General features: G+C 44.9%; 2 protein-coding genes across 9 annotated transcripts in view; one reads left to right on the forward strand and one right to left on the reverse strand.

Moving 5' to 3' along the window:
* Window positions 1-5,476, forward strand: part of DCAKD (dephospho-CoA kinase domain containing) — a 153,890-nt gene extending 148,414 nt beyond the window's left edge. For all 8 annotated transcript variants that reach the window (XM_050934998.1, XM_050934996.1, XM_050934993.1 and 5 more), the window contains 2 exons: window positions 3,592-3,679; window positions 4,554-5,476. In XM_050934998.1, the coding sequence (XP_050790955.1) occupies window positions 3,592-3,679; window positions 4,554-4,839 (374 nt within the window). In that variant the 3' untranslated portion in view covers window positions 4,840-5,476. The remainder of the gene's footprint in view (window positions 1-3,591; window positions 3,680-4,553) is intronic.
* ADAM11 (ADAM metallopeptidase domain 11) overlaps window positions 1-19,136 on the reverse strand; it is a 672,244-nt gene that overhangs the window by 112,372 nt on the left and 540,736 nt on the right. The window lies entirely within an intron of this gene.

Raw genomic sequence — 19,136 nt, forward strand, 5'->3', positions numbered from 1 at the left:
ATGCAGGCTGTGGGCTGGGGGGTTCAGATTGTGGGAGGGGGTTCTGGGCTGAGCCTGGGGCAGGGGGTTTGGGTGCAAGCTCTGGGAGGGAGTTTGAGTGCAGGAGGGGGCTCCAGGCTGGTGCAGAGAATTGGGGTGCAGGAAGGGGAGAGGGGTGCAGGCTCTGGAAGGGAGTTTGGGTGCAGGCTCTGGCCAGGAGGCGCTTACCACTAGTGGCTCTTGGTCGGCAGAGCAGCTGGGCTCAGGCAGACTGCATCCCTGTCCTGGCCCCACATCACTCCCAGAAGCGCCTGGCTGCTGGCACGTCTCTGCAGCCGGGTCTCTGGGTGGTGCGCATGCGCGTGAGCACTGCCCCCGCAGCTCCTATTGAGCTGCCTCGCACACCCCTTCCCCCCGAGGTGTTGCAGAAACGTGCTAGCAGCCAGCCACTTCCGGGAGTGGCATGGGACCAGAACAGGCATGCAGCCTGCCTGAGCCCTGCTGTGCCGTTGGCTGGAGATCACAATCAACTGGTCGATCCTGGAGCTTCTGCCAGTCGATCACGATTGACTGGTTGATGACCACTGGACTAGATGATCCTTGCAGTCCCTTCTAACCTTGTGGTTCTATAAGTCCTGTCTCCCACTGGGCAAAGGGGATTCCCTGCTCTTCAAGAGGTCAAGTCTCAGCTCTAGCCCTGATGATTCAAGAGGACCTTAAACCTGTCACTAGTCTGGGATGAAGCATTGCCCCTGCTGCTCCTCAGGCCAGTGTATATTTCAGGGTTTGGGGGGCAATGGTGGAATGGTCAGGGCCATCTGGAGGGAAGTAAGGAAACACTTTTGTGGCAGGTTGTTTCTTCTAAGAAATAGAAAAGGTGCCTCTTGGTAGCTGCTCTGAGGTTCGGAGTGTTAATAATCGTGGAGGAGACAGGTGAGTGAGCAGACTACAGGAGAAACGTTCAAAGGTATAAAATAAATACAGTTGGACATGTGGAAATTGCCACCATGTGTTTGTCTCTATTTAAGGTGGAACTGGCAGGGATATGTATTATACTGGGATATGTTAACAGAGCATAACAAGTCCCTATGGTTGGTTGCTTATAACTTTGCCAGCTTTAATCATTTAGGATGCAGTTTTTCATGCTGATTTCTGACTTGGGCTGGAATTTAAAGTTTCAGCAGAAATGGTTCAGAACTTCCAACAGCAAGGTTAAGGAAAAATACGCTGTGGTATTCGTGTTAAATTCTTACAGATGCTTTAAGGAGCTCCAGCACCCTCCATGTTTTGAAGCAGAGACTTTAAATTTGGCAGAGATCAGAGAGGTGCCTTTCGTTGTCTCTCTGAAAATCCATCCAAGTTTAGCTGAATTATAAATCTGTGAACATTGCCAGTTGCCGATTCTTAGCAGAGCTTTGTTAGAGAATTTTGCTGCCAACCTCTAAACATTCCCTCCTTACTGAGTGTCTGCCATCTCCACGGAGCTCACTGAGCATGCTCCAGCCTGTGGCTGAACTCGATTTGTCTTGAAGGTGCTCTTTCCAGATGCTGGGGTTCACTGTGGTGCTGGGCACCAGAACTGAGAGCAAGAAGACGCGCTCTCTCCTGTGCTTTCATTCCCTCCCTCCTGGCATCCAGGTCACCCAGAGGAGAAAGACAAAGCCACTGATTTTGAATGAGGGACAGAATGGGTCGAGGGCAAGGCGGGGGCATGGGCAGGCTAGGGAGGGAATAACAGGAGGAGGGGCAGGCTTGGGGAGGGGGCAGAGAGAGAATGGGCTGGCTGTGGTGGGGACCAGCAGAGGCAGGGAGGACGGAGGCACAAGAGGAATAATGCACAGCTAATCTTAAATTCGGCCATTTCTTAACTTTTAAGGACTTGACTCTCTAAGTTTAAAAAAACCAACCTCCTCTGAAATATCCTGTGTATTATCAGCAGGGTTGGAACCTTTAGATCCTTAGTATAGGCCTCTGCCCCTTGAGTTAATGTCACTGGTAGCAGTAGTAAGTTGGTATCCTCCACGTGAACTAGCCATTGTAGAGGGGGATGAGCAAGACAGTCTGCTGGTGGGTTTCACAGCTATTGGCTGACAGCAAAGGAATGTTGGGACTGAGGCATCCTGGGTTCAGTTTCAAGTTGTAAAAGGCCATGTCCCTGTCATTGCACCTATCGGCCCCGCTTTGTAGCAGGCCCCGTTCCATTCCAGCTGGTGCATGTGCTCTTCCTCCCCACTCTTCACCCTGCTGCTTTAAAGCAAGTTAGGCTATTTCTTCCTTCTCCTCCATGCTGCCTTGGTGCCAGTGTAACCCATACCCCACCTGGGGGTGGGGCTGTCCCATCTAGTGGTACTGAGACCATGTAGAGCGAGAGAGAGAAAGTGAGTCTGCTCTACCGCCTTAGCGAAGAGCCAGTTGACTTTTAGCTCATGCTGTAGAGACCTGTGCACTAAGCTCCAGAGGTCCCCGGTTCGATCCTGCCGGCCGATGACCGGGGTCTGTCGGCGTTACACCAGCAGGGGGGTACCGAGAGACTGGGTGTGTCTAAATGGCAGCTGGCAGGGTGCTTCCCAGCAGGGGTGGACTGGTAGTGCACTAATACCAGCAGTGCAACCGTGGCGGCCCAAGTATGTACCGAGGTGGTCGGTGGGATTGCACTCTGGGGGCCAGCCTGGGCTGCCATGGCGGTGCTGCGAACTGGAGTAGAGCTAGCACATCTGTGTGCCCATGCTAGGAAGCTGCTGTGTACCCATGTCCCGTCTTCCTGTTCTGAGTTCTCATCCATAACCCTGCACCTCCCGTAGCCAAGAGGAGTAATTTCACTAGATGTCTCACTCCTGCAGCCCTGGATGGAACATGCTCTGTCTGGTTAGCACCTAGGAACAGAGGGGATAAAGCTACTTCAGTGCAGACCGAATGGTGGGAGAATAGGGGTGTTTACTAAAGCTCTACTGAGCATGTGCAAACTGCCCAAATTGGTCAGGCTATCACTCTGAAAACTGCAGACTTTCATGAGGACAGGAAAGGGCACATCCCTGACCCCAGGGTGATCTCACCCAATCTTCAGTCCCTGTGCCAAAGCATGGAGGCACTGCAGCTTCTCAGCAAAACAGCTATGAATGTCTTTTTAAAAAATATTTCCCCATGGCCTTATTCTCAGAAATGGCTGAACCATTTTTGCTAAAATTTTCCAAAAAACTTGCTGGAGGCAGACACCCAGCATGGGAAATTGCAGCCCATTTGGGAAGTGTTGGGCAACACAGCACAGCCAGCTCCACCTAACAATGTAGCAAAGTGGCGGTGTCTGCTCTAGTCAGAAGGTGTATCAGGTTTTCCATTCTAACCTCCTGTTTCCAGCCACTCAACTTTCTGTAGCTTTCACCTGGTCTGTTTGGAAAGTTTGAATAAAAACACTTCATCTCTTTTTGAGGAAGAGGAAAGTGAAAGTGCTACACTTTCTCCAGGGTGGCAGCTGCAACTGTGCAGCTAGACAATTCTCTGTCCATATTTTTAATGGGCTGTGTGTGTGGTAAGAAAACCTTATAAGTAGTAGTAGTATTTCCATTTTATATACACCTATTTGTTTTTGGTGGGGGGTTTGGTTCGTTCATCCAGGCTACCGCTATGTGATTCTGGACATTCCTCTGCTGTTTGAGACCAACACACTAACCAAGTACATGAAACACACAGTCCTGGTTTACAGGTAAGTGCCACAGAGCACCAAGGAAACTGGAGAACGAGTGTCATTTTGGCAGCCCTTGTTAATGCAGCCTTTTAATTGCATGCAAATAACAGGAATATGTTAAAACTCCACAAATCAATCCCCGTGGATGTTGACTGCCTAGATACAGAGCCAGCATTAAGAATTAAAAGGATACTAACAGGGAGGGTGACCATAGTTTATTGGGAGAAAATTCTTCAGAATCTGTCTCCATTTCCTCTCTTACTCTTTGTTTGTCTTGTCTAATCAGACTGTGAGCTGTTCAGGGCATGGACTGTCTTGCTAGGTGTCTTTGCAGCCCCCAACACAATAGGGCCCTGATCTCCAGTAGGGCCTTGGTGCTAGTAGGCTGTGAGGTGCAGTACATAAATACTAAATAGTGCTAATTAATAATGGACAAAAATCACTTTCTGTGGGACTCTAGAAACCTCTGTCATCTGGGCTAGGGGATCTGATGCACTCCCCCAAGCTAGCTGGGGTCGTGCTGATGCCATGTTTCCTGGTTGCCCCTTGGGTTGGGGGTGGTGCTGTATAATCTCCCCCTCTAGCAGTGGTGACCCCACCATGCAACGAGAGCTGGCTTAACTGGCTTTTAAGGAAAAAAACTGGTCATTTCCTTGGATCCTGCTGGTTTTGCAGTTTTTTCCATTTGAAAGGAGATGTTTACTGAGGGAGGTTCTGGCTCACATGTGCTGAACTGAAGTAGTCTCTGGTTGGCGAGTGGGAAGGGAAGGGGTGAGGGGATCCTGTTCTCTGGAGCACTGGCCATGCTTGGTGTCCTGTAATTGCAATGTGGAGGCATTAGGGGCCTCACTCCTTTCCAGACATGACTCTGATGCTGAGTCTCTCCTGGTAGCGATCCGCAGACACAGCTGTCACGACTGATGAAGAGGAATGGCCTGGCCCAGGCAGAGGCAGAAGCGCGCATCGCCTCCCAGCTGCCGCTTGATGAAAAGTGCAAATTAGCTGACCACGTGATTGACAACTCCGGAGACTGGGAGAGCACGCGGAGGCAGGTCCTGAGACTGCACTCCCAGCTGGAGGACTCTCTGGATTTCCTCTTGGTGCGCTTGGTGGCAGTCACAGCAGTTGCTGGAATTGGTGGGCTAGTGTGCTTTCTCCTCAGGCATTTTCTCTCATAATTCACTTTTTTTAAGGGACCAAAACTCTGCCTGGAATTTCAAGTTTGCAAAGGGCAATGAAAGGTCATGAGCCTTAATGGCTTTTCCGTCTGAATACAGATGATAAGATGAGCAGAGTCTCCTTGTAAACTTCTCAAGGTGAAGCATGGATTCCTTGCCAATGCACTGACTCGGCTTCTTTCTTTTAACTTTTTTTAGTCCTGTTATTAATGATCAGCAACTGCTGCAGGAGAGGGTGAGGGGTAGCTATAATGGATGGAGGCCACCAGACATTCAGGTATGAAATAATTACACTGTTAGGATGGCTGTATTAGGCCAACTCATTGAAGTGCTAGTCTCCAGGGCAAAAGGAATCTTTCCTTTGATTTAACCCTGGGTGGAATACGATTACTTAACATGTCTCGCGGCAATCTGGTCCAGGAGTGGGGATCTGGACTATGGGGTTCTCTTCCCCCACTTCTGAGCATCCTCAGCTCCCAAGAGCTGGCCCTAAATGGTTCTCTTTGACTCTAGACAAGTAATTTCACTTCTGTTTCCTGATTGTGAGATTTAATGAATGTTTGCAAAGTGCCTTAAACCCCACCAATGTGGGACATTGTAAAATTGCAAGAGTTACTATAAAACGTCGATCCCCTGCTGTCATTGTACAAGGTGCTTTGTTTTACCTGTGCTTGCAATTTCTAGGCTTCAGAGTCTAAGAAATATTGTAATGTTACCTGTGAGTCAAGTGAGCAAAGCCACATGTAAGGCTCAGGGTGCTGCAAGGCATGAGTCTGCCTTTGCCTGTCTGAGACCTGTGTGTGCTCGGTATAACTGCACTCTTCACTGGTGTATTCAGCTTGGCCAGTGCACGTGGTGGTGGTGGGAGAGACCACAGCAGCAGGAGCTCCTGCAGCTTCAGGGTTATAGCATCTGCAGAGGGGCTCCTCTGTAGTTCTATGGCCTGAGCAGGAACATTCTCCCTGCCCCAAATCTGTCTGTACAGGTTTAGTGCAGGGTGCACGAGGGGAGGATTTGGTCCCTAATTCCACAAGAATTCATAATCCTCCAGCTTGAGACAGGCCTGGCAAATCAGCAGGGCATGATTTACATGCCCAGAGGATGTGCTGAACCAGGTTGAACCTTTGGACTGTGTCCAGTCTTGTGGAGTGGCCAGTAGCTGACACCTCAGAAAATCTCTGTGCACCCACGTGCTTGTGCAGTTCTCTGATTTATGCCGGGGTCTCCCTACCTCACTCCCACAGTGATTTCCAAGGCAAAAGGTTCCTTACTCCTGTTTTAACATGGCCTCATCAGTATTGCAGTCCCACGCTAGCTTCAGAGCATTTCCGGGAGCTAGATACCCTCTTTAGCAGGATTTTCAGAGGAGAGACAGTGTGCCAGGGCTGACCTAAAGACTGTAGTGACACTGCACAGCTCCAGGGTCAGTTCCTTGTCCTATGACCTCTTCTTCCCAGCCTGCGTCTTTCTCAGGCACAGAGAAGTTGGTGCTGGTGACGCAAGTTGTGGGCAACACTGAGAAATCTTCATGGCGCCAACATGTACGTGGGGATCTAGGAGGTGAGACACATGATGCTATGTTATGAAATGGATTCCTTAATATTTAGCTCCACCTTTACCAAAGTTAACCAAGTGGCCCCAGAGCAGAGAGGTGGAGGCAAGGAGAAGTCAAGTGGCTGGTATTTCTTTCAATAAGTGATAAAAAGCTGAACACCTCCTGTAGTTCTTCGTGCAGGGAGAGCTGTTGCTGCACATGCTGCCATCTGGTCCTTTTTCCCCCAGTGCATGGCTGTGCTATAAACCTGGCTGCTCAGAGGCAGAGTTTATGAACACGGTGTTATGTTCCTGAGCATGGCAATGTCTGTATGTGGAAAGGGGTTCGCTCACAGCAGGAGAGATCCTTGTGGCAAGGCATAGCAGTGATCTCTCACTCTGGGCCCTATGCTGACTGTTGCTACGTTGCTCTCTTTGGAACTTGGCTCTCCAGCCAGGTCACAATATTCATGTCCATCCCTTTTGGGGTAACAGTGTTCAAACAAAAGTCCAATTATTAATTCGAAGACCTTGTGTCAGGTCTCTGGCCCCTGACTCTGGGCCCAGTAGTCATCGTGTCCTTGCAGGCTTTGAATTATCCTTATCCCCTTATGTCAGGGGGCTTTTCAGTGGCTGGTAGGGGAACTCAGGCCCTTTGTCTACACTGGGCTTCAGCCTACAGACTCGCTACCCTGCGGTCATGGTCTGCACCCTCCCACTCCTTGCTGCTGTTTATCTGGGCTTCTTCCTACCCAGCCTTCTCACAGGCTTTTTTCCCCACAACTCCTCTGGGTTGAGCCTTCTTTCAGGACAGACTAGATAATGATGGTTCCTTCTGGCCTTATAGACTAGGAGACCAGGATTCCAGGTTTTATTCTCCCTCCTAGGTTCTCCTCCATCCCCCCCTTTCCTGAAGAGTGACTGCAAATTCCCTCCCTGCAGCCAGCTTTGTCTTTGTTTGTTGGCACAGCAGCCTCATGCCGTGAAGTTATCCCTGCCACTTCCCTCACTCCTTTTTAACCAGTTTTTTAAATATCCTTTCACTCAGTCTAGTCTCCTTAAGGAAACTCGGCAAGGCTTTTATTTGTACTGCTCCATTTTCCTGACTTTCTTTACTAGTCCCTTTAGGAAAAATCTTTTGAGTCCAAGTGTGAACGGGGTCCTGGTGAGGACCCAGCTATGGTCACTCAATTATGGTGAACTGCAAAGAATGGGGCAGGCAATCTCCATAAAGCTGGTGGATATTCCAATACTTAAGAGTCACCCAGCCAGCATAAAACAGCTTCTTTATGACCTTACTGGTTACTCAAAAGTCCAAACACAGTACCCTTGAAGTGATCCAGCCTCGGGCCTCCATCCAGGTACCCATGTCAGGTATGATGGAGAATATCTTGTTGCCCTTATATAAATCCATGGTACACTCACATCTCGAATACTGTGTACAGATGTGGTCTCCTCATCTCAAAAAAGATATACTGGCACTAGAAAAGGTTCAGAGAAGGGCAACTAAAATGATTAGGGGTTTGGAACGGGTCCCCTATGAGGAGAGATTAAAGAGGCTAGGACTTTTCAGCCTGGAAAAAGGGAGACTAAGGCAGGATGTGATAGAGGTCTATAAAATCATGAGTTGTGTGGAGAAAGTGAATAAGGGAAAGTTATTTACTTGTTGCCGTAATATAAGAACTAGGGGTCACCAAATGAAATTAATGGGCAGCAGGTTTAAAACAAATAAATAAAAGGAAGTTCTTCACACAGCGCACAGTCAACCTGTGGAACTCCTTGCCTGATGAAATTTTGAAGGTTAGAACTATAACAGGGTTTAAAAGAGAACTAGATAAATTCATGGAGGTTAAGTCCATTAATGGCTATTAGCCAGGATGGGTAAGGAATGGTGTCCCTAGCCTCTGTTTGGTACAGGGTGGAGATAGCTGGCTGAAGAGAGATCACTTGATCATTACCTGTTAGGTGCCCCAGAGGGAGTGAACCTGGCATTGGCCACTGTTGGTAGACTGGATACTGGGCTGGATGGACCTTTGGTCTGACCCGGTATGGCCGTTCCTATGATGAAAATTGTAAATCTTATTTCATCATATAAAAAGTTGTTCTGCCAATCCCAAAGGATCAGACACATCACCTCCCAGGTTAATGAATGTTTCAGGTCTTACCCAAATACACGCTACAGCCAATTCTTACTGAAGAAACTAAAATTTATTAAAAAACGAAAGAGCATATGGTTAAGACATGAGTTCAATCCATTGAGGTTCAGATTCATAGCCCAGATGGTGAGCTTTGTAGTTCATAGATTCATAGACTCTAGAACTGGAAGGGACCTCGAGAGGTCAAGTCCAGTCCCCTGCCCTCATGGCAGGACCAAATACTGTCTAGACCATCCCTGATAGACATTTATCTAACCTACTCTTAAATATCTCCAGAGATGGAGATTCCACAGCCTCCCTAGGCAATCTATTCCAGTGTTTAACTACCCTGACAGTTAGGACCTTTTCCTAATGTCCAACCTACATCTCCCTTGCTGCAGTTTAAGCCCATTGCTTCTTGTTCTATCATTGGAGGCTAAGGTGAACAAGTTTTCTCCCTCCTCCTGATGACACCCTTTTAGATACCTGAAAACTGCTATCATGTCCCCTCTCAGTCTTCTCTTCTCCAAACTAAACAAACCCAATTCTTTCAGCCTTCCTTCATAGGTCATGTTCTCAAGACCTTTAATCATTCTTGTTGCTCTTCTCTGGACCCTCTCCAATTTTTCCACATCTTTCTTGAAATGCGGTGCCCAGAACTGGACACAATACTCCAGTTGAGTTCTAACCAGCGCAGAGTAGAGTGGAAGAATGACTTCTCGTGTCTTGTTTACAACACACCTGTTAATGCATCCCAGAATCACGTTCACTTTTTTTGCAACAGTATCACACTGTTGACTCATATTTAGCTTGTGGTCCACTATGACCCCTAGATCTTTCTGCCAGACTCCTTCCTAGACAGTATCTTTCCATTCTGTATGTGTGAAACTGATTGTTCCTTCCTAAGTGGAGCACTTTGGATTTGTCTTTATTGAACTTCATCCGGTTTACCTCAGACCATTTCTCCAATTTGTCCAGATCATTTTGAATTTTGACCCTGTCCTCCAAAGCAGTTGCAATCCCTCCGTTTGGTTTCATCCGCAAACTTAATAAGCGTACTTTCTATGCCAACATCTAAGTCGTTGATGAAGATATTGAACAGAGTCGGTCCCAAAACAGACTCCTGCGGAACCCCGCTTGTTATACCTTTCCAGCAGGATTGGGAGCTATTAATAACTACTCTGAGTACAGTTATCCAGCCAGTTATGCACCCACCTTATAGTAGCCCCATCTAAGTTGTATTTTCCTAGTTTATCGATAAGGATTTATCATGCGAGACCGTATCAAATGCCTTACTAAAGTCTAGGTATACCACATCTACCACTTCTCCCTTATCCACAAGGCTCGTTATCCTATCAAAGAAAGCTATCAGATTGGTTTGACACGATTTGTTCTTTACAAATCCATGCTGGCTATTCCCTATCACCATACCACCTTCCAAGTGTTTTGCAGATTTCTTTAATTATTTGCTCCATTATCTTCCCTGGCACAGAAGTTAAACTAACTGGTCTGTAGTTTTCTGGGTTGTTTTTATTTCCCTTTTTATAGATGGGCACTATATTTGCCCTTTTCCAGTCTTCTGGAATCTCTCCCATCTCCCATGACTTTCCAAAGATAATAGCTAGAGGCTCAGATACCTCCTCTATTAACTCCTTGAGTATGCTAGGATGCATTTCATCAGGCCCTGGTGACTTGCAGGCATCTAACTTTTCTAAGTGATTTTTAACTTGCTCTTTTTTTATTTTATCTTCTAAACCTACCCCCTTCCCATAAGCATTCACTATGTTAGACATTCCTTCAGACTTCTCAGTGAAGACCGAAACAAAGAAGTCATTAAGCATCTCTGCCATTTCCAAGTTTCCTGTTACTGTTTCTCCCTCCTCACTGAGCAGTGGGCCTACCCTGTCCTTGGTCTTCCTCTTGCTTCTAATGTATTGATAAAGTCGTCTTGTTTCCCTTTATTCCCATATTTAGTTTGAGCTCATTTTGTGCCTTTTGCCTTTCTAATCTTGCCCCTGCATTCCTGTGTGTGCCTATATTCATCCTCTGTAATCTGATCTAGTTTCCATTTTTTTATGACTCCTTTTTATTTTGTAGGTCATGCAAGATCTCGTGGTTAAGCCAAGGTGGTCTTTTGCCACATTTTCTGTCTTTCCTACCCATCAAAGTAGGTTGCTTTTGGGTCCTTAATAGTGTCCCTTTGCAAAACTGCCAAACTCTCCTCAGTTGTTTTTCCCCTCAGTCTTGATGCCCATGGGACCTTACCTATCAGCTCTCTGAGCTTACCAAAATCCACCTTCCTGAAATCCATTGTCTCTATTTTGCTGTACTCCCTTCTACCCTTCCTTAGAATTGCAGATTCTATGATTTCATGATCACTTTCACCCAAGCTTCCTTCTACTTTCAAATTCTCAACGAGTTCCTCCCTATTTGTTAAAATCAAGTCTAGAACAGCTTCCCCCTAGTAGCTTTTTCAACCTTCTGAAATAAAAAGTTGTCTGCAATGCAGTCCAGAAACTTATTGGATAGTCTGTGCCCCGCAGTGTTATTTTCCCAACATATATCTGGATAGTTGATGTCCCCCATCACCACCAAATCTTGGGCTTTGGATGATTTTGTTAGTTGTTTAAAAAAAGCCTCATCCACCTCTTAGTTGTGAAGAGTTTCTTTAGAATTCAGTTCATAGGTTATAGTTCTATGGCCAAATCTCATATTCAGGGCAGACCTGCATAACTGGGACCTCAGTCTTGTGACTCAAATTCCCTTGAAGCCTAAGCAGATCTGAGATGATAGAATCAGGACCCAAGGATCTTTTATCCAATTTCATGTCCTTTTTGACAAGTTGGAGTTCAAAATGTAGCTAGGATGACTTTGAAGGAGGTCCATCACTGGTACTTAGCTGAAGAATTAACATAAGGCAATTTGCTTGTTCCTCCACAATTCATCTCTTTGAAATGTATAGCAAACAATCTGTGAATATAGAGATCCTGTGTTTACAATTCATTTAAATGATAGGATGTTCTTTTGACCTCTGAATTATCAGAATACAGCATAGGCAGGGACTGCTGGTTACATTGTCCATCTTACTCATAGGTATGTAAATACACAAACATTATCTCCCCACATGTCTTCTGAGGGTTATTTATTTTGCAGGATGTTTAACCCTTTCTAGTATCACCAAGCTGGTTCAATTCTTCAAAAAGAAACTTTCTTTCCATAGAATATTACCCACAATGCCAGAGAACACGAGCACCTGTTTCTTTGGTTTTGCACACATTACACTGCCCATCTGTCTTTTTAATAAGCTTTACATCTCACGTAAGCAGGGCCAGCTCCAGGCCCCAGCGCGCCAAGCGCATACTTGGGGCGGCATGCCGCGGGGGGTGCTCTGCTGGTTGCCGGGAGGGCCGCAGGCGGCTCCAGTGGACCTCCTGCAGGCGTGCCTGCGGAGGGTCCACTGATCCCGTGGCTCCGGTGGAGCATCTGCAGGCACGCCTGCGGGAGGTCCACTGGAACCGCGGGACTGGCGAGCAGCAGAGCGCCCCCCGTGGCATGCCGCTGTGCTTGGGGCGGCAAAATTGCTAGAGCTGGCCCTGCACGTAAGGCACAGTGACTTCTTAACACTCTAAGAATGACTACATCACTTTTTCTGTCATTACTGGAGAGTATATAATCTACTTTGGAGCATATATCATAACTGTCTCATCCTTTTGTTCCCTTGGTGTGTAGTTCTTGCCATTCCTTCACAAGCTCCACTTGGCAAGTAGCCACACTTTTTTTTTAAATTCTTGTCCACATAAGGTTATCATAATATCCACCTCATTTATTAGCACTTGTTTTCCTGCTTTGTCAGCCATCTCATGTCCAGGTGTTCTGATGTGCACCAGAATCCATCTTACTGTTACACAGATACCTGCTTCCATTATTTCTCTAAGTAGACACATTATTTCTACTTTCCAGAGTCCCTATTCTGATTGCAGTAATGCTTCACAAGTATATCCATCAAATTACTGCTTGGCCGGTCACGCATCTCTTACCGAGGTTAGAGCTGACATTAGCCCTGTTAGTTCGGCCATCAGTATGGTCACACAATTCGATAGCCTTTTAGCTTTCTGCATTCCAAGGCTAGGAACACAGGAGGCTGTTCCCGCTCTCCCTGTGCTGCCATCTTTTGATCCATCATTGTAGCCTTGACAAAGCTGGCCCCATCTGTCATAAATAAATTCAGATATTTCTCTAGTCATAATGTGTGGTTTTATCCTTCCCGCGGCTTTTTTATACAATTCCAAATCCACAAAGGGGGGGAATAACTGTCCATCTGTAACTTTTAGTGTTCTCAAGTTTTCTTCTCTACATACCTCCTTTGCCCATTTTTTGACCCTGATAGTATGAGGAAGTCTGTGGCAATTCATATAGTTCGTCTACTAAGCTCCCAGCAATCCTCCTAAGTCTCTTGTTTACTTCTGTTTTCATGATTTCCTTTTACATTTGCTCAGAAGATTAGTTCTCATAGCTTCATCCTTAGATTTATCGGTGCTCCTCCAGTGGCTACTTACAGCACACACACTGGTGGTGGTGTTTATTGCACTATATGCCAATTGCAGAGCTTGGGTCTGGAGCAGTTCCGGGTTTCTAAGAGTTGTTTTTGAGGCTGGATTAAAAAACTTGGCATCCATAGTCTAAAGCTGATCTTCTCAGTGCTCTGTACGTTATCAGTACCTTTGTATCTGCACCTCCATTTGTTTTCAGCTACATTTTAAGTAAGTTTACTCTGCTTTTACACTCTTATATGATACTATGTGTAACCTTTCCAAGCTAATTTATTATCAAACACTACTCCTAGTAACAAACTTTGGAACTATCTGAATTTTTTCATCATGAAGAAATAAGTTCGAGTCTTCCTTAATTTTCCTCCTGGTTAAAAGCATTCCTTTAGTTTTAGCAAGTGAGAATTTAAATACCCAATCATTTTCCCCACTTGGAAATTCTCTGGAGCGCCTCGTGTCTTTTTCTGTAGCTACTTTGTCATTTCTCCTTAGTCCGTATAGCATAGTTGCCTGTAAAAAGGGAAATACCTGTTTCTGTCTGAACACTTTCTGGGAGGTCATTTATCATAATGGAGAACAAAGTAGGGCTGATAATACTGCTTTGCGGAATTCCATGTGTAAGCTTGTAGATTTCTGATCAAGCCATTTACACTTTGAGTGATAGAATCCTGTCACTTAAAGTGCCGCATCTACCCAGTGTAGCTGTAGCCACGTTGGTTCCAGGATATTAGAGTGACAAGGTGGGTGAAGTAACATCTTTTATTGGACCCGCTTCTATTGGTGAGAGAGACGAGCTTGGCTCAAAAGTTGGTCTAATAAAAGAGGTTACCTCACCTTCCTCATCTCCAGTTTCTACCCACAGGTGCCACTGTGGATAAACAACAAAATAAAAGAAGCAGTTAGAGGCAAAAAGGCATTCGGCAAAAAGTGGAACTTAAATCCTAGTGAGGAAAATAGAAGCATAAACTGCCAAGTGAAGTGTAAAAATATAATTAGGGAGACTAAAAAAGAATTTGAAGAGTAGCTGGCCAAGACTCAAAATAACAGCAATTTTTTTTAAGTACATCAGAAGCAGGAAGCCTGTTAAAAAACCACTGGGGCCAGTGGATGATCGAGATGCTAAAGGAGCACTCAAGGGAGATATGGCCATTGCGGAGAAACTAAATTAATTCTTTGTATCATTCTTCACAGCTGACGATGGGAGGGAGATTCCCCAACCTGAGCTTTATTTTTTATTTTATTTTATTTTTTTTTGAAGGTGACAAATCTGAGAAACTGTCCCAGACAGAGATGGTGTTAGAGGAGATTTTGGAACAAATTGATAAATTAAATAGTAATAAGTCCCCAGGACCAGATGGTATTCACCTCAGAGTTCTGAAGGAACTCAAATGTGAAATTGCACAGCTACTAACTGTGGTATGTAACCTATCACTAAATTAGCGTCTGTACCAGATGACTGGAGGCCAGTTTTTAAAAAGGGCTCCAGACACGGCTCCGGCAATGACATTCTGGTAAGCCTGACCCCAGTACTGGGCAGATTGTTAATTCTGCTCTTTACTATAGTTTCAGCCAGACACAGAGGAGCACGATTTGTTGGGGAAGAGTCAGCATGGTTTTTGTAAAGGGAAATCATGCCTCACCAATCTAGAATTCTTTGAGGGGGTCAACAAGCATGTGGACCAAGGGGATCCAGTTGATAATAGTGTACTTAGATTTTCAGAGAGCCTTTGACAAGGTCCCTCAACAAAGGTGCTTAAGCAAAATAAGTTGTTATGGGATAAGAGGGAAGGTTCTCTCATGGATTGGTAAGTAGTTTAAAGATAGGAAACACAGAATAGGAATAAATGGCCACTTCTCAGAACTGAGAGAGGTAAATAGTGGTGTCCCCCAGGGGTCTGTACTGGGCCCAGTCCTATTCAGTATATTCATAAATGATCTGGAAAAAGGGGTAAACAGTGAGGTAGCAAAATTTGTTGATACAAAACTACTCAAGATAGTTAAGTCCAAAGCAGACTGCGAAGAGCTACAAAAGGATCTCACAAAACTGGGTGACTGGGCAACAAAATGGCAGATGGAATTCAATGTTATAAATGCAAAGTAATGCACACTGGAAAACATAATCCTAACTCTACATATAAAATGATGGGGTCTAAATTAGCTGTTATATTCAAGAAAGATCTTGGAGTCACTGTGGATAGTTCTCTGAATACATCGACTCAGTATGCAGCAGCAGTCAAAAAAGCTAACAATGTTGGGAATCATTTGGAAAGGGATAGATAATAAGATAGAAAATCCATGGTACACCCCCATCTTGAATATTGTATGCAGATATCGTCACCTCATCTCAAAAAAGATATTGAAATTGGAAAAGGTACAGAAAAGGGCAACAAAAATGATTAGGGGTATGGAACAGCTTCTGTATGAGAAGAGATTAACAAATTGATACTTTTCAGTTTGGAAAAGAGTTGACTAAGGAGAGAGAGATGATAGAGGTCTATAAAATCATGATTAGTGTGGAGAAAGTGGTGTTTACTCCATCGTATGACACAGGAACTAGTGGTCACCAAATGAAATTAATAGGCAGCAGGTTTAAAACGGGGTTCGAAAAAACTGGATAGTTCCTGGAGGCTGTGTTCATCCATGGCTATTGGCTAGCGTGGGCAGAGATGCAACACCATGCTCTGAAGTGTCCCTAGCCTCTGTTTGCCAGAAGCTGGCAATTGGCGACAGGATGGATCAGTTGATGGTTCCCTATTTGTTCATTCCCTCTGGGGCATCTGGCATTGGTCACTGTCAGAAGACAGGATAACGGGCTGGATGGACCTTTGATCTGACCCAGTGTGGCCGTTCTGATGTTCTCCCTTTTATTCCAATTTTGGCTAATTTATATAGAAGGCCTTCCTGCCATAGTATGTCATGCTTTTTCTGTGTTCAGGATGACTGTTATCCTAAAGTTCTTGGTCTTTTGTGTACCTCTATTTCTAGTCTCCCTATATGGTCAACTGTGCATCGTCCTTTTCTGAATCCACTCTGTACCTGAGTTGTTATACCATTTCCCCCCAAGTATTCTTCTAGTCTCACATTTATCATGTTTTCCATGATCTTCCCCACACATGATGTGCAGGCAATACTTATAAGCAGCAGTTCTTGTATATGCCTTCTCTGGTTTCCTACGTGCCATCACCAATGCTTGTTGCCATTCTGTTGACAGCAGTCCTTTTCCCATATGTCATTGTACAACAGACTCTTTAGACTCCCTTCTGACAAGTGTTAAAGCATTTCATTATCTTTAGTATTTGTACCTGGAGCTATCGTTTTCCTTTTCCTAATGGCTGCGATAAGCTCCTATGTATCTAACATTTTTGTTAGCACATCAGCAGTATATTCTCTCCAGCCATTTAAAAGCTCAGTTTTCAATAAACCCTTTCCGCCCCCTCATGAAACTCATTGCTTTAATTAATGTCACCTCTGACCTTGTGGAATTCTTCTGCTATAACATCTGCCTTTCCTAAGTTGGAGACCTCAATTTAATTGTTTACAATAAGAGCAGGTATACATCTATTTCTACCTTGAATTCCAGTCATTCTTTTAATTTGCTTCTAGATTTCTGAAAGCTTTGGATCTTTTTGTTCAATTTCCCCCAGAAATCTCTCCGTCTTTCATCTTTTTGATAATCCTTTGCGCCACCACTGTACACTGTTGATAATTCATTAAGCCTTTACTGTCCATTGTGTGTTTCACTTGCTTGCCTTACTGCTAATTTGCAATCCTCTCTCCACCAGGGAACTGGATTTCTAAGTAGGGGGCGCTTGGATGTTCTGTAATGGCCAGATCGGCCGCTGCTGTAATTCCTCTTATTACATTGTTGTTCTCTTTATGTTGTCACTTGTGGTAAATATTTATTTAGTAACCACATTTAATTTTGAAAAGGCCCCAATCAACTTTTCGAAAATTCCACCTCGGAAGTCGTTTTGTGGTTTTTCACAGTTCTTGGGTCTTCGTACTCAGTAAGTGTAGGGGAGTGATCACTTTCCATTCCATTGTCTTTATGAACTTCCTAGCTGCATTTACTAGCTACGTAATTTGGTGCAGTTCCCAGATCCAGATCCAAAGGATAAATCTCATAGATGCTTCTCTATTCAATATTACCAGGTTTTGCATATCCATAAATTGTTCTCAATATTTACCATTTAGGTTGACTTGCTTTCTTCCCCATAGCTCATTAGGACTAGTAAAGTCTCTGCAAATTATGAATTAGTTAATAATGCCAAAAACCAGTTTTTTTCTAATTCTAAAATTTTTGCATGGTTTATAAATCCATGTGTATTCTTTTCTGTATTGGTAGCATTATATTCAAAACTTAGTTTCTGCACATCCATTTCAAAGTAACTAAGTTCCTCTTTTATAAATATATAGACAACTCCCCCCTCGAGCCTCTCAATCCCTCTGAAGTATATCATATGCCAGTAGATTGAATGTCAGTTTATTAGCCAGGTTTCTTGTGCACGTTACATCAGGCTTTTTTCCCCACTTCAGTTTTTTCCATTTCAAAGATGTCTGTCTTAAATTCCTGTCCATGCTTTACTAAACTGTGCACATTCCAGCTAGGGATTGTCAGGACTGTGTTTAAGCTGTATTACTGCCTTCATTTAAAATTGTGTGACTGCAGTCTATCAAAGTTGTCTAGCTTCAGATATTTTTCTGCTACTTTTGCTATGATTTTAATACTTCTAGTTTTTTTTTCCCCATCTGCACGGTGCAATTTTAATTCTATAATGAGCACTGTCCATTTCTCTTTACCTATAAGCAATACATCCTCTCTATTTTCCTCTCCATTCTGCTTCCCCTGTACATCTTTTCCTCTTCTAATTCCTGCAGCAGGTACCTTTCGGTAGCCTCTGCATATGCTACAATCTAAATCCTTCAAAAAGTATTTCTCTAGCTTGTTCGGCTACTGCACATCCTTTATATGCTCCACTGTGCGTCCCCTCGCAATTGCTGCATGTAGGTTCTGTTCCTTCTACACAGCTCTCAGATGAGTGATTTCCTCCATAGTTACTGCACCTGTGTTCCCTTACAAATGGCTACTGCATGGCCAAACCTCTGACAATTATAGCAGCTCCCAGGAGAGAGAATAGATACGGTTTAATCCAGTACTAGGATCTAAATGGGGTATTGATATCTGCAAGTGTCCCACCCTTAAGGGTTATGCATACAGCTGTCGAGGGCAGACTTTCTCCCTCTCCCGTAGCTAGCCGTTTAACAGACAATACTTTATCGTCACCTCTGCTCTTTTGATATTATCCTCAGCCAGTCCTAGTGCCACTTCAGCCATTAGCCTCTTGCTCCTGTCAGGAATGTAGGCAGTTGACAAGTAATTTTCATTTTCCTTACGGTTACAGTTTTACAAAGCTTTTCAGCTTGCTCCTTATGTGTACATGCTATCAATAGATCTGCACCCTGCGTTTGCTTAGCTCTTTGTACGTCACTAACACTTCGCTTTCTCTGTTATGCCATTTTCAGGGGTTAACATCTCCTATTTTCACATCTTCTGTCAGGGACTTGACAATTATGAAGTGTTGACTTTTATCCTGTGTTTGTTTTCTCATTGCTGTACATTCCTCCCCTCCCACCCTTCATGTGTTTAGTTCGTGTTCAGCCTTGTTTCAGCTGGGAGCTGGGTCCGGATGCAGTCCTGCACCCAGCCTATTCCTGCAGCCCAGCCAGACAGCCCCCCTTCCTCTCCTTATCCTAACCTCCCTGCTCCTGCCAGGTGCAGCCAGGTAACACTTGGCCTTCCATTAGCTCACTGAGGGTCTGTGGGGTACACACCCCATCATGCCGTGTAACCTGGTTTCCACAATTGCAGGAGACCTGTCCTGGCTGTTCAGCTGGTGCAGCAGAGAGAGACTTGCCTGGATCACTGACAGGGCTTGCAGCCTGAGCCCTTTCCCCCCAGGACCATGAGCCCCCATCTCTGGAGCCGAAGGAATAGGAGCAGGCTCTCCATGGACCAAGCGCTTGTAGATATTTCTACACTGCAATGAAAAACGCAGGGCTGGCTCATGCCAGCTGAGTCAGA

The sequence above is a fragment of the Gopherus flavomarginatus genome, chromosome 25 (assembly GCF_025201925.1).
Source record: "Gopherus flavomarginatus isolate rGopFla2 chromosome 25, rGopFla2.mat.asm, whole genome shotgun sequence".
NCBI classification, from domain to species: Eukaryota; Metazoa; Chordata; order Testudines; family Testudinidae; genus Gopherus; species Gopherus flavomarginatus.